General features: G+C 43.9%; 2 protein-coding genes across 13 annotated transcripts in view; one reads left to right on the top strand and one right to left on the bottom strand.

Annotated features, from left to right (window-relative positions):
* The window catches only part of KANSL3 (KAT8 regulatory NSL complex subunit 3), a 44,179-nt gene extending 36,878 nt beyond the window's left edge, over positions 1-7,301 (top strand). For 10 of the 12 annotated variants that reach the window (XM_037055016.1, XM_037055015.1, XM_037055013.1 and 7 more), the window contains 2 exons: positions 319-452; positions 4,733-7,301. In XM_037055016.1, coding sequence (XP_036910911.1) covers positions 319-452; positions 4,733-4,753 — 155 coding nt within the window. In that variant the 3' untranslated portion in view covers positions 4,754-7,301. The remainder of the gene's footprint in view (positions 1-318; positions 453-4,732) is intronic. The other 2 variants (XR_005067745.1, XR_005067744.1) reach the window with 2 other exon arrangements.
* A 1,871-nt stretch (positions 7,302-9,172) lies between these two features.
* Positions 9,173-14,785, bottom strand: part of ARID5A (AT-rich interaction domain 5A) — a 29,086-nt gene continuing 23,473 nt past the window's right edge. The window contains exons 8-9 of the transcript XR_005067743.1: positions 12,461-12,470; positions 9,173-9,185 (exon numbers count right to left, since the gene is read on the bottom strand). The gene's annotated coding sequence lies outside the window, so the exon portion shown is untranslated. The remainder of the gene's footprint in view (positions 9,186-12,460; positions 12,471-14,785) is intronic.

Here is a 14,785-nt window from a genome sequence, read left to right as displayed (position 1 = left end):
CTCCCAGATACAGGATCTTCTCCTAGAATTTTCCCATCTCACATGAGCAAGATAAGCTATTGGACCCGACCAGGGTCTTGGCATTGACCTTCAGTAATTCAGCGTGTGGGGGTCCATCCCCTAGAGAGGTTGAAAGAACATGGGCTATTTCCTCTTGGCCTTTCAGAATGACCGATAGGGCGTAGATGACCCAGCTGGGGAGGAGACCAAGGAGGGGGCCAGAGAGAGGTGTGTTAGGTGGGGAAGAAACTCCCAAGGAAGGGAAGTGGAGATGTGACAAAAAAAAAACCTCTCTCCCACGCTCTTTCTCTCTCTCAGGCTTGAAGGTCCCTACCACCATTACTCTGACCCTACGTGGGCAACCAAGCCGAATCACCACACTGAGCCCCATGGGCCCAGGACCAGCTCACTCTGAGGAGTCCACCTCCCAGGTGCTGCCCTCTAGCTCACAGGTGAGTCTGCTGGGGAAGATAAGGACACAGGCTCCAGCATTGGGAAGTTTCAGTGCACTGGGTTTGTAGGCATAACATTCAAGTCCAGACTTCGGTTTGTAGTTTGGGAACTGTTAGTAAGTCAAGGACTTCTTTGAGCTTCCTTCTCTGTCACACTCCCCAAGCTGCTGTGAGGATTAAGTATGTGAAATGATCCTATGTGTCACAGAGCCTGGTGTTTGATGTGTTTGTTTACTTTCCCTCTCCATCCTTTCCCCCCCACAGTGTCACCATGCAGAGGTCGTGGCAGAGGCTCTCCAGCATTGAGCCCTTCCACACCTTGGCACACTTGTTGCCATCTTTTGGGGGCATAACTAGGTTTTTGATAGCTCTTACTCAGGAGTCACCTTCAGTTCCTCTCAGCTGATCTGATTTCCTTTATGATCTTTTGAAGTGAAATGTTTCTAATCTTACATGGTGATCTGAGAGCCACGCAAAGATCAGAGATTAAGGAAAACAGTCGTTTGGGTCCAGTATGGAGTGTGCCTTCCTTCAGTACCCACTGTTTTAGCCAAGGCCTTCCTGCAGGAAAGGTGCTGTGCCGGCCACCGTGGCACAAGGCTGGCCCTGGTGCTGGCATTCCCACCACCAACTCTACCTGGGATCGGGGGGCTGGACATGATTGGCAGAGGACAATTCCTGACTGGGCCAGAAGCTCCTCTGCACAGAGGCTGTTTGCTGGCACTCACTGGGGCCATAGCCATCCCCCTGCCGTTTTGCAGAGAGGTGGAAGTGTTCTAATTTTTTATTCTGTTCATTGTTTTTTCAATTACAAGAGTGATTGTGCTTATTTTCAATAATATAAGTATTACAGAAATAATGTAACTTAGTACAAATTTCCCATGAGATCACTCCCAAAAATGATAAGAACTGATAGTGACTTGACAGTGCATCCTTCTAGATTTTTCTTATTTTTTGACAAAAGTGGGATCACAAAATATGGATTTTTGTAACTAGCCTTTGTTTAGAAGATATGCTATGGTGTGTTTCTCTGTTGGTTACAGAGACGTACCCATGTCTTGTTGGTGTCTGCCTGACAAGGGACAATGTAGGAAAGTGGGTTTTCCTCACCTCCTTATGGATAGTGAGTTAGGTTATGTTTTGTTTTCTGATATATAAATAATGGCACAGTGGACACCCTTGTCAGGATTTTTGTTTACCTCTGGGAGATCCCTATAGGCTGGAGACCGTAGGTAGAGAGTATATGCATCTACCACCTGGAAGCTGCTGACTAATTGTCCTTCGAAATATTTTGCCGATTTATTGTTCAAGCCACAGTGATGAGAATATCTGTTTGTCTACTCCATTGCTGATTGTGAAAATGAGTATTTTTAATTTTATTGATTTGATGGGTGAAAAGTGAACTTGTTTTAATGTGCATTTTTCTGATTATTTATGAGTTTGTATGTCTTTTATGAATGGCCTGTTATATTCTGCACCTGTTTATTTTATAGCAGCTTTATATAGTCAAGTCACAAATACTTCATTCCAGTCAGTTGCTTTTTTCCCCTTTCCATTGAAGTATTAAGTGTATGTCTTTTAATTTTTGTTTCTGTATCTTTTTCATACAGACATTAAAATTTTTTATACAGTGAAATCATCAAATCTTTTTCTGTATGCCCTTCCCACTGCAAGAGTATAATCATTTTTGCATTTTCTTTTTTTATATTTTACTTTTTAAATTGTGGTAAAATATACATATGTACAATTTACTGTTTTTACCCTTTTAGGCTTACAATTCAGTAGAATAAAGCATACTCACATTGTTAGGCAGCCATTACCACCACTCATCTGTAGAACTTTCCCTTCATCCCATGTTGAAACTGCTTTCTTAAAGTGTTTTTGTTTGTTTGTTTACCTTTAGCTTTTCCGTCTACTTAGAATTTATTTTTATATGCTAAGTGAAATGAGGATCTCAAGTCCATTCACTCTTCCTTCATTTGCCATTGCTGCTCTCATATTCTAGATTACTGTGCACATAGTCAAGTGTTTCAGAGGAAAAACACTCTTCTAATTTGCTTTTATTTCATTTAGGATTTTGATTTCTGTGGTAATGAGTGAGATGGGCCTGTGGTTTTCCTTCAGTCACCCCTACTTGTGTGTGTGTGTGTGTATGTGTGTGTGTGTGTGTATGTGTGTGTGTGTGTGTATACTTTCCTTGTCCAGTTTTATAAAGGGGGTAATTCTATTCCTATAGAACAAGATGGGAAGTATTTTTGTTTTCTTCATTTTCTGAAACATTTATATAGCACAGAAATGACCAGTTCCTTGACAGTTTGATGGACATGACCTGTAAGCCATATGGGCCTGTTTTTAGGCTGTTGTGACCTTGCTGATGTGCACTGATGCACAACTAGAACCAGGTCCCCACCACATGGCACCGTGCTCTCAGTTCAGTGGTCCTTTGGGCCTGCCGTGGCCTGGGCAAGCTGGTTAGTGCTGAGAAGAGACAAGAGGACATTGAGAATCCTTCCTAGCTCAGTGGAAGCACAAAATAAAGATAACATCTGACTTCTACCTGAGGGAATTAACTTGAGAGCTTGGTTTTTATCCTAGTAAAATAGGTGTTTAATTACTAGGAGGCTTCTAGTGGTGGTTCTTTTCTTACAGACAGAGGAGGTATTATTAGATTAAGACTTGCTGACTTGAAACCTTCTAACAGTTACCTTACCATGTTCAGACTGCCAGACAGTGTGATACCATGGAAAGCACTGGGCTATGGTCAGGCTGTCTTCAACAAGCTGTGTCATTTCTGCAGATCACCCAACCTCTCTGGGCTTTGCTCTTCTCACCTAGTTCTGTGAGTTTTTATGGTGGTAGAATTAGTAGGAGCTGTCTTAGAACCTCCGGGGGCTTTGGGAGATGAATTTTTTTATTAAAGATTTTATTTATTTATCTTTAGAGGGGAAGAGAATGAAAGAAGGAGAGAAATATCAATTTATGATTGCCTTTCGTGAGTCCCCTTCTAGGAACTGCCCTGCAACCCAGGCATGTGCCCTGACTGGGAATCGAACTGCTATCATGTGGTTCGCAGGCCCGTGCTCGGTCCACTGAGCTACACCAGCCAGGGCGGGAGATGAATTTTTAAAGGTTGAGAAACAAACTTCCCATTTATGACATTTGTAAAACATTTGGAAGTTTGAACACTGACTGGATAATTGTTGATATTAAGGAATTATTAACCATCTTCTTACATGTGATAATGGTGTTTTAAAAGTTTGAAAAAATAATTCCTTTCTATTTTTGGGTTACATATTGCAATATTTATGGACAGAATGAATATAAAAATAAAAACATCTGTGAATACTGACTAGACATCTCTGGAAGTCTGCACAAGCACTTAATTAACCTATTTTCTTTCTGGCATTGATGTGTATTTTCTGTGTGTTTCCTTTGTGGAGCTGAACTATTATGTCCTCCTTACGGAGGAAAAGCTGAGGAAGAAGTGGGGGCAGAGACTGCTTTGCCTATGTCAGGGTCCTGAGAACGGATCCTTGCCTCTGGTCACCTATAGCAGCTCCTGGGGAGTAGGCTCATTATCAGGTGTAATCCTAACCAGGACAGAGTAAGCACCTATATACACAGCCTGCCTTTGGGTGGGGTAAGCACATGGGAGGAGCACCTTTTGAGTTTTGATTGTCAGACCCCCTTCATTCCTCCTCTCCTGGGCCCTCCGTCCTCCCCCCTTTACTGCATTCTCACAGACCCCAGGAATTTTCCAAAGGTGAAATCTAGAAGTAGGAGAACCTTGGTGAGAAAAGGCCAGCTCTCTCAACCTTGCTTTCTTCTTCCTGAGCTTCGGGGCTCAACAATTCATTGCACCCTCCAGAACTCCTAAAAAATGGATAGACCTAAAGAATGACATCATTGCACAAGTATGGAAAACTTCCCTTCAACAATGTCACCCTTAACATTCACCTGGTTCCTTCTGCATTTTCCCCTTTCCTCATGTATAATAAGAGCTCGCCTTTGTAGTTAAACAGATGCTGTGATCTTACAAATGAGGAAAAGGAAGCTCAGAAGCCACTGGCCCTAGAAAATGGTAGAGATGGGTGTCTGAGTGCAGCATCCACGTTCTAGAAACCACTTACCTGCTGGAACACACAGCCTTGTGTGCCCAGCTTTTTCCCTATTGAGAATTACTTTGGTATAAATCTCAGGAGTGGGAGGAGGGGCCAGAGGATCTAGATGTGGTAACCTGGCAAAGTTCTGACCCTTGTTCGCTACCTCTCCCGCCATAGCGCCTGCCTCCAGCTCCCTGAAGATGCAGTGTGATGGTCTTCCTTTACCAGATTGGTGATGGCTGCCACAGTGAGCCCTGGGTACATATGCTGTACCTGAGCTATCCACTTGTCTGAAGACATCTTTAAGACACTCCATTTTTGTCTCCTTGCCAACTGTCTTCGGGGTTGGGCCTCTGGTCTTGCGAAGCTGTTAGGCTAAGTGATATGGTGCCAGCAAGGGGAGCATCGTCCTCCAGCATCTGCAGGTCTGGTTTCCAGAATTCCCAGACTCCTCAGAAGATTTGGCTGTTAACGGGTTACTAGCACTAGCTGTTACTTGCCCAGGTAGCAGTGTTGGACCACTCACTGCATTTCATAAAGGAGCTCCTTTTGGAAGTGTGTGGTGCCCCTATGCCAAGTTTGGAAGAAACATCCATATGATCCAGGCCTGCTGGGGTTCAGATTGCGAGCCCTTTGCTGAGGACTGAGGTCATCCTGGCCTACTAGTTGGCTGGTCAGTATTAAAAGGGCTTGTTTTGGACATTGCTGCTGCCTTCATTGAGTAGCATGAAAGAGAGCTCCTCATGTAGCTTCCTCTTAGGAACCGCATCAGAGTAGCCTGCTGAGACTGAGAATTCCTGATTTCAAATCCATGAGAGAGAAAAGAGAACTTACCGGGCTGTCATCTCTTGGTCCCTTTGGCCATGTACATGTGAAGAGCAGCAGTTGCTAGGAGATGAGTGCTGGAACCCCCCTTTTTTACCCATCATGGTTGGCAGAAAGCTTGCTGGACCAGGAAGGTTGAAGAAAAGCAGTGGAACAACAAATGAAGTAGCTTCAAGGATGTATCAGTAAGTTCTGCAGTGAAAATTGGGTTTGAGGCTTTGCATCTAGTACCTAAGGAATTGCTTTTTCACTGGACATGAGAAGAATTTGCAAGGTCAGAGGGATGCAACCCTCACCTCTAAAATCTCCCTCCAGTGCTTGGAGGTGTCACAGGGAAAACCAGCTAAGTTAACATCTGGGCCGTTCCAGGAAATTTAAGCATCAAGATGATGAAGGTCATGCTTCATTGTTTCTGCTTCTATCCTATATGACTTGTCTGCGTAGAAGTGGGAAAATCATTGGTACTGACAGTACTGCACAGGGCTTTTGGTGCCATCCTGAGCCTGGGAGGTGGAGGTTCCTGAAGAAGTAATCATTGATCCTGGAGCTTGGAGGTCCTCTTTCCCTCCTCACAATACTTCTGTGCAAAGGTAGTTTTAGATTTGGCTTAGAACCCATCATCCACAGCAGCCACCCTTCCCTTGTATACTCGAGAATGTTTCCAACTATGGTGATAAGTCAGGCATCCCAATAGATTCAATTCAGTATCTAGGCCGGGAGGGTCCATAGCATGCCATGGCCAGAACTATGGTCCAGGGTCCTGACCCGTGTGCAGTGTATATCTAAACCAGGCCACTTGCATTCAGTTCAGGAGCCTCACCTTCTGGTCTGAGTGGCAGCTAGGAGGGGTGCCCAGTGTGCAGGAGTCTCAGACAAGACAGATCTGGGGATGTGTATGGTAGGAAGAGGGCATCTTACACATACCCTTCCCCCCTCTCTGCTGCAGAGCTGGTTTCAGTGGTGATGATACACACAGAATTACGCTGTATTCTATTTTTTTCAGATTTACATTTTATTTAATCTTTTTTGAATTTTTTTTCAATTACTATTTAGTCCCTTTACACTCCCCACCCCTCTACACTGTATTCTTGCATTAGCTGGTGGGTAAACTGCTTTCTGAAATTCAGGAGGCAGTAAGTGTGAAGAAGATATGAAATCTGAAAGAGGCATCAGTGGGTCAGGGGATCGATAACTTTACAGGTAGAATAATAACATAACAACAGGACCTGAGGAAGGGAGGACTGTGAGACTATGTGAAGCTTCTCTGAATCATTTGGGACAGGCAGAGGGCCCTAAACAGCCATTCCTAAATCAGAAGTGCAGCCTAGACAGTGCTGGCAGGGCTGCTCCTGAAAGATGCTGGTATGGTGTGTGCTGGAGCCAGAGGAACAACTAACGCATCTTCCTGCTTTCGTGTAAATCCTAGTGTACTTCCCATGGATGACTTCCTGAAGCTTGAGTTGTACATCCTGAAGAATGCCACACCGGAGAAGGAGAGTTGTGAGAACATGGATTCCTCACCTCGGAGGGACAGGCTAAAGGGGAAGTCATTGAAGTCCATAGAATCATGTTGCCCAATTTCACATGTTTCCTCCAACCACACTGTTTGAAATGTAAAAGGAAGCTTTATCTATCACATAGCAGACTTGGAGTCTATAACCTTAGACGGAGATACTACTCGCTAAATGTTGAAGGATAAAGAAGGCTTTAGTTCAATTCTTGGATGACAGATACATGTTGATGCCTTCTGGGAGATGTCATCATGCTTTGAGAAGATGCAGAAAGATCTGCCCATTCTTGGCCCCACCACAAGAACAGTCCTGGGATGGGTGGGTTATAGACTGAGCCACTGTGATGGTTGTGTTTTTACGTTAACAAAAACAGTTGAAAAATAAAAGCAACTTTTCATTACTCCAACTTATTTTTAGCTGACTTCTTGTGTTTATTCTAGTAACCACCCAATGAAGTGGCTCAAAAAATAAAAGCTGAGATACTGTGGTAATTCCTGTGTTCATTTCTGATGCCGGTGCCATGAGGTAGGTACTGTAATTCCCTTTTCACAGGCGAAGGGACTGAGGTGGAGAGATACCACACCATAGGAAGTGGCAGAAACAGGATTAGAACCCAGGCAGCCTGATACCAGCATCTGTTGTTTTACTCTGCTCTTGCTGAGGTTCTGAGGTGGGAGACGAAAGTGGAGATTAACCCAGGAGGAGAGAAGATGGTGGCTTGGCCTTCATGTGACCCTTTTCAGTTTGTGCCCCACCTGGCCTGCCATGATTCCTGCTGCCATGGTGGGACTCTCCTGAGCCAGTACGTGGGGTCCTGAGAAATTGAAATCCCATTACATATCCTATATCTCCACCCCCTCTGATAAATAAAAAGGTGAGTGAATGAATTCCAAGTTCCAGATTTTTTGTGAACTATTCAAGAGGACCTTCCCTCCTGTCCTTAAATTCCAGGCCCCTGTCCTTCATACTGGAACCCTCTGTGGATGGAAGCCATAATTGTGATAGACTGCTTGAGAACAAGTGGGCTCATTTATCACCATCTATAATGGAGACTTGACCTGCTCTTTCTCTCCCTTCCAACTCTCACTGACTTGGGGGCAGTCAGATGAAGTGAGAGATGGGAATTAGATGGTTCAGATGATAGCTGTCTTAAACTTCAGGAGTATCCAGGGCCATGGCAAATTATAATGTAGAAAAATCTTTGGTACCTTATTACTTCTCTTTTTAAAGCATATGTTAGGATTGATGGTTGCAGGAAGCAGAAACCATTCACCACTCAAATTACTGTATTTTGCCATGTATAATGTGTACTTTACCCACATTTTTGAGGGAAAAATAAGGATGCACATTACACATAGGTAGTACCTGAAATACCTTGTATCTGTTCTTGTGTTTTGTAATTATTTGTTACATGAAATTTCTTGTACCATAATATATTCGGAAATAAATGCTAAAATTCCTTTATAATACCAAAAGAGTACCGAAATATAAATAATTGATTAAAAATTAAAAGGTATTTTTCCTGAAAGTTTGGGGCCAAAATGTGGGTGCACATTATACACAGGAACATGTTATACAGGACAAAATATGGTGGTTTATAAAAGGAATCCTCTCACAGATGGAACCTGACAGTTTCTGCTCCTTGTCTCATGACCTCAACTGACTAGGACCCAGCTTTGGTCCTGTTATAGGACTTTTCAGCTTTAGCACCCGCTATGGATGGAGGGTCTCTGTCTTCCGGTTCAGATTTTACACCCAATGACCCTAATTGCCTCAGCCCACTTACCGTTGGTTCTTCTTGCTGATTCTTTTCCATCAAGTTCGTGACACTTATTCTTGGAGAGTAGTGTTGAAATTTCTGACACTAATTGTGGGATCGTCTGTTTCCTTTTAGTTTGTCAACCTTTGTGTCACATATTTTGCAGTTCCGTCATCTGGTGCATAGACATTTAGGATCCCTGTGTCTCTTTGGTGGATTGTCATTATGTAATGTCTCTCTTTACCTGCTAATTTTCTTGACCCCAAAATTGACTTCATCTGACATTCTGATGTCAATCTTTGTCATTTAATTGGTGTGTTTAGACTGTCTCCACTCAATGTAATTACACAGGGTAGAGCAAAGATAGGTTTTCAGTTGTGAGTACATGAGACACTTTGTTCTTGCATTATTACTTAATAATTACTGTATTATTTTTCTATACAAACAACTGAACAACCTACTTTTGCCCCACCCTATAGATATATATTAGGGTTTAAGTCAGCCGTTTTAGTTTTAGTTTTTGTTTTCTGTTTGTCTTTCTGTTTCTTTTTCCTGTCTTCAGTGGGTTGCTTGAACTTGTTTTTTTTGAGTGCCATTTTGATTTATCTGTAGTATTTTTAAGTGTGCCTTTGTACAGATAGCTTTGACTGGTTGCTGTAGATGTTGCATTACAAATACACAAAACTTATCGTAGTCTGCTGGTACCAACGTATACTAGTTTGAAGTATAGAAGCCAAGCCTCTCTTTATATTCCTTTACCTTCCCTGTTTCTAATATGATTGTCTATGTGTTGAGGAACATGTTAGACAGTGTTACCAGTTTTGTTTCAAATGTTAATTTAGAAAGCTCAAGAGAAGGAAAATTTATTGTGTTTACTCATGTTTTTACTCTCTTTTTAATATATTTTATTGATTATGCTATTGCAGTTGTCACATTTTTCCCCCTTTATTCCCCTCTGCCCTTCCCCACCCCCCCTTAGTTCATGGCCATGGGTTGTACGTATAAGTTCTTTGGCTTCTCCATTTCCCATACTATTCTTAACCTCCCCCTATTTTGTAACTACCATTTATGCTTCTGATTCCCTGTACTTTTTTCCCTCTTCTTCCCCCTCCCCCACTCCCTCCCCACTGATAACCCTCCATGTGATTTCCATTTCAGTGAGTCTATTCCTATTCTAGGTGTTTGCTTAGTTTATTTTTATTTTTTTTTACGGTTCTGTTGATAGTAGTGGCTTTGTGACTTTGTTGTCATTTTACTGTTTATAGCTTTTTAAGGTTTTATTTATTTATTTTTAGAGAGAGGGAAAGGGAGAGAGAAAGAGAGGGAGAGAGGCATCAATGTGTGGTTTACTCTCATGTGCCCCATCTTGGGAACCTGGCTGGCAACCCAGGCATGTGCCCTGACTAGGAATCAAACCAGCAGCCTTTTACTTTTCAGGATGATGCCCAACCAACTGAGCCACACTGGTCAGTCAGTCTTGGAGAGAAAAATAAAATAAAAATAAGGAGATGATTTTAAAACAAGAAAATTTCTAGGAATGAGGAGAAAATAGGTTTCAGTTTGAAAGGGTTTACATGGACTGCTGAAAGGGAGCAATAAGGAAAGCCTACATTGGGGCATACAGTCAGAGACAGAATCTTAAAGGAGCCCTGGAGAAAATGCAGATCCCTCACCACAGAGCTTGAAGTAGAATCAGATAGACATCGGACATCTCAAAATGAACCTTGGGTTCAAGAAATTATTCACTAATATTTTTTATGTATTGAAGGAAAAAAGCAACGTAAATGTGAGGGTGTGATAAAAATGTTCTCGGGCGTGCAAAGCTTCAAAAGCCTCACACCCCAGACTCAAAAGTGTTTAGAAGTACTGAGAAATAAATCCGGACCAAGTAGCAAGAACTATAAGAAGTGAGGGTGATTAAATATCTTTCTAAAGTTTATTACTTAAAAATAAGGTCAGGCACAAAATATATCCCCATCTAGAACTAAAATTTTAGATAATATTAATGATCGGGGCTGGGGCAGTTAAGATAAAAGAAAATATAAAGCAGGCTGAAGCTCTTGTGGAAGATACTAAGAAGCTGATAGTGTATGAACCTGAGTGGATTAAGGCAGTGGTAGCCACACTAGGAACAAAAAACCATACTAAGAACAAAAAAAAATCACACAAAGTATGATTACTGTTGAAATTAAATCTGTCAGGATAATGATTTAGGTCAGTTAAACATCAGTTTTTCATAATCTTAAACATTAAGTAGAAGTGACGCTAGCTTATTTGATCAGTAACCCCGTAGAAGTTTAGATAGAGCATACCCAAACAGAATAATGTGTAAGTCTGTACTGCACTTAATGCTGGTAACTCAAGAGAGGACATAGCTGTTGTCCAAACACTGTGTAAGGTGTTCCTCCACACATAGACAATTTGTATATCATATATATTATGAGATATTAAATTCCTAAAACATTTGGGTTAGTTTGTATAAAAATGCCTTTTTTCCATGTCGAAAGAATTAGAGGTTCAATTTCCTTAATTTGCAATGATTTTAGGAATATTCAATTTATATAAATTCGTATCTCTAAATAAATCTCAGGATAGAGGGCCTTTAAGAGCTCTGTAATCTAACCTAATTTGTTAATACCATCTGAAGGCAAGAACATATTATATACTCAGACATGTAAACATACAAATGGGCTTTACAGCTTTGATTCTAAAATTTAAGCCATATGTGAAGATGACACAGAAAAACGAAACTCAGTTTTGAACATTTCATATCAATGAGCTGTTTGTTCTCTTCCCAGTGGGTACTAATTCTTAAATTGATTTGATCCCACAATGTACTAACAGAAAAGAGTGACAAACTAAATTTTCCATTGTTTTTCACCAATAGCAACAAGACCTTTATAAATCAAATCCATTTGGCCACCTCCTCCCATGGCTCCCTTTCTAATCCGTGTCATGGCACCAGGTCACGTACCTGCTTGGGACAGCAAGGGAGCTTGTGAATATGGTCTTTTTCTGCTTGTACCTTGGGAAGATGGTTCATAATGTTAAGAGAGGACCAAAGTGAAGGGGCCCAAATGAGTGTGGGTAGCCATCAGTGACACACTCCCTACAACACTCCCTGAGTGTTTATGATAATCACCTTCCCTCATTCCTCCTGCAGGTCGGTGGAAACCTGCTTTCCTAGGGAGCACAGATCTCTTTCTCTCTCCCCTCTTCCTCCCTCTCACTTAGAGTCCAGATTCCACTGTGTCCAGTTTGACTTCCCCTTGCTTCCTGTACAAGCATAAGCTTGACAAGGCCCCAAGTCGGGTGAAGAAGCCCTCAAGGACTGCCCTGTGAACTCCAGGCATTGTGTGCATACAGATGATGGCTAGGTTTTTCTCAGAGAAGACTGGGCAGGTCTCCTTGGTCCCAGTTCTTGAATGTAGCTGAACTCAAAACTATTTCCTGAAAACGTTGGAGTGATTCAGATTCACTACCTAGCCAGCCTTCCTGCCCTTACTACAAATTAGAGGCCTGACTTCCTGTCCGGATAGAGTCCTTCACCTACCAGTGAGATGGAAGCTCAGGGCACTTTGAGCTCCTTGCACTCACAGCTGTTCCTAGTTCTGAGGCAAAGAAAATCCTCCACTGACCATGGAGGGCTGTTAGGTTGACCTGTTAGGCAGCCCAGCTTGGCTCAAGGCTCAGTGAGTCCTCCCAGTCATTGCTGACTTGGCAGGGCAGCAAGGCTCAGCCCAGCATCACTGATGTGACTCTGCCGCCTGGGACTATGGCTGGGGACCCTGGACATTCACCATGAAGGACACCTGGATGGCTGATGGTGTTCAAGTGGCAAGTAGCAGACATTGTGTCTGGCTGGCTTATACTCAAAGAGGAATTCATGGAGAGGGTTCTGGGAATGCTTCAGACTCCACAGAATATTTGGGGTGCCCCAGGATATGCAGGGCCTCCCTGGAGGATAGCCATGACCCTGATTCAGGTCAAGTCCAGATAGTGCCTGGCCCTGGCAGGAAAATAGGTTGTGCTGGATCTTTCTGGAGATTGCTGTGAGCTTCTGCTGCAACCACACAAATGTCATCTGTCAAAAGTAGCATTTAATCATCACGACCAAGCCTGGAGCATCTGTGTGTGAAGGGGAGCACGTCTAGGAGTCTACAACAAGATAGTTGCAAGTTCACACCAAGCCAGGCAGAAACTGATATTGGTTGAGGACTTTACACTTGGGTCCTACTGCCAACAGCCCCTCCAAGGGAATCAGGCAGGAGATGTGGCAGAGGGCAGCAAGCAGTCTGGGGGCTGGGTTGCAGTGGTGGGCACTTGGCAGTGAGGGTGGACTCGGCTAAAGGCAGACTGGGAGGCCATTCCACAGCCTCATTGTCAACAACAAGTTTGCAAGTTACTTGGAAGTCTGCTGTCATGGCCCTCTTGTCCCCTTAGGGCAAAGGATGTCCCTTATAAGGACGCCAGACATATGGGATTAGGGGTCCACCCTTATGATCTCATTTAACTTGAATCACCTCCCTAAAGACCCTAATTCCAAATATAGTCACATGGGAGGTTAGGGCTTAACATATGAGTTGGGGGAGGGATGACAATTTAGTCCCTACCAGATATCAGTGGCCAAAGCTGGTTGCAGCTCCCAGTGGCCAGGCCAGAAGGCTGGGGAAGTAGGGAACAGAATTCTTAAGTGTGACTTGCACCATTTATGTTCCATACTAATTCTGGAATGATGCTGTGGACCCAGCTGGAATCCTGTTAGCCAGGACGGAGGGGAACTGTTTAATTTATCCTCTACAGATTTCCTCTATACCCAAGGCCACAGGCCCCATCTCTAAAGCATTCCAGTCACTCTACAAGTGAGATTGCAGTTGTTCCACTCCCACTCTGCTCCCGGTGGCAGTCACAGATTATCCCTGTCCACACAGCCCATGAGGACTTTTTTTTGTTGGTGATGGTGGTGGTGGTTGGGAGGGCAGCAGCCTATCTCGATTTCTCCCAAGAAGTTCCCTCCCTGTCCACCACCCAGGCATTCAACTCATGGGTAAGTGATGTTCCACCCAAGCTTCTAGGATTGGACTTCCTGCCCAGGTTCTGCTCCCCCAGAGCCCTTCCTCATGGGAGGGAAACAGGGCAGCTCTGCACAGGATCTGCAGCTGAGATGTGGTGGGGAGCCCAGGACCTGAGTTAGCCCATCATCAGGGGGTCACCAGCTAGTCCTCATGATACAGAGCTGGGGATGGCCATCCTGGCAGGTGAGCATGCTCCCTGCCCAGGGCCTTAGCAGACATTGTCGATCAATTGCACCACTTACACTCAATGCAGAGCTGCAGAAAACGTGATCAGGGCTGTTCCCCGGGTGAAGCTGACTTGCCATTCTTGACCCAGACACAGGACCCAAAGGGCAGGGTTAGTCTGAGTCAGAGCCAGACAGGGCAGCAGCAAGTGTCATACACACTGGACTTTCAGAAGCCCTGAGGGAAAAGGCAGGGGGCAGGCTGGCCATGCAGGACTGCAGACAAAGCTGATGATGTACATTTGCCCAGGGCTCCAGTTTACCAAGCATCCTCACCAATGCCTGTAGCTTTTGAGATGGAAATTAATTCCTTGTCACAGCCAAATACATGGAGACCAGGGAAGCACTTTGCCTGGTGTCACCATGTGGTTCACTTAGTGGATACACTTCCTCTGAGGTACAGGCTGGTGTCTTGGGAACACAGGTAAGACAGGACAGGAGATCAGATTCTCCTGAAAGTGTATCCTGAAGCTGAGGCCTGGGAGGGAAGCAGTGGGAGGAGAGTGGAAGGCAGTGGTGTGATATGCGGGTCTTATTTGTAGCGTTTGCTGATTCTTGGTGTGTGAGTGCTCTTGCTTTGGTCCAGTTCAAGCTACCAGTACAGCACCACTCACTGTGGGGTTGGGAAGGATGAGCCATCAGGATCCAGCTTCAGCTCCCTGCAGCAGTGCCCAGAGAGGGGCACCTGGTTGTCTGCTCCCCCTGCGTCTGTGGTCTGCGCAGGCTCTCTGCCTGGGTGGCCTGCAAACTCCTCCTACCAGGGCGTCCAACCTGCCACCTGCAGGTCACATGCAGCTTAACACAAAATCATAAATTTACTTAAAACCTTTTTTTCG

Source organism: Sturnira hondurensis, unplaced genomic scaffold, assembly GCF_014824575.4.
Source record: "Sturnira hondurensis isolate 20B ecotype Veracruz unplaced genomic scaffold, ASM1482457v3 Scaffold0008480, whole genome shotgun sequence".
NCBI classification, from domain to species: Eukaryota; Metazoa; Chordata; class Mammalia; order Chiroptera; family Phyllostomidae; genus Sturnira; species Sturnira hondurensis.
This window is presented reverse-complemented; position numbering and strand designations above follow the sequence as displayed.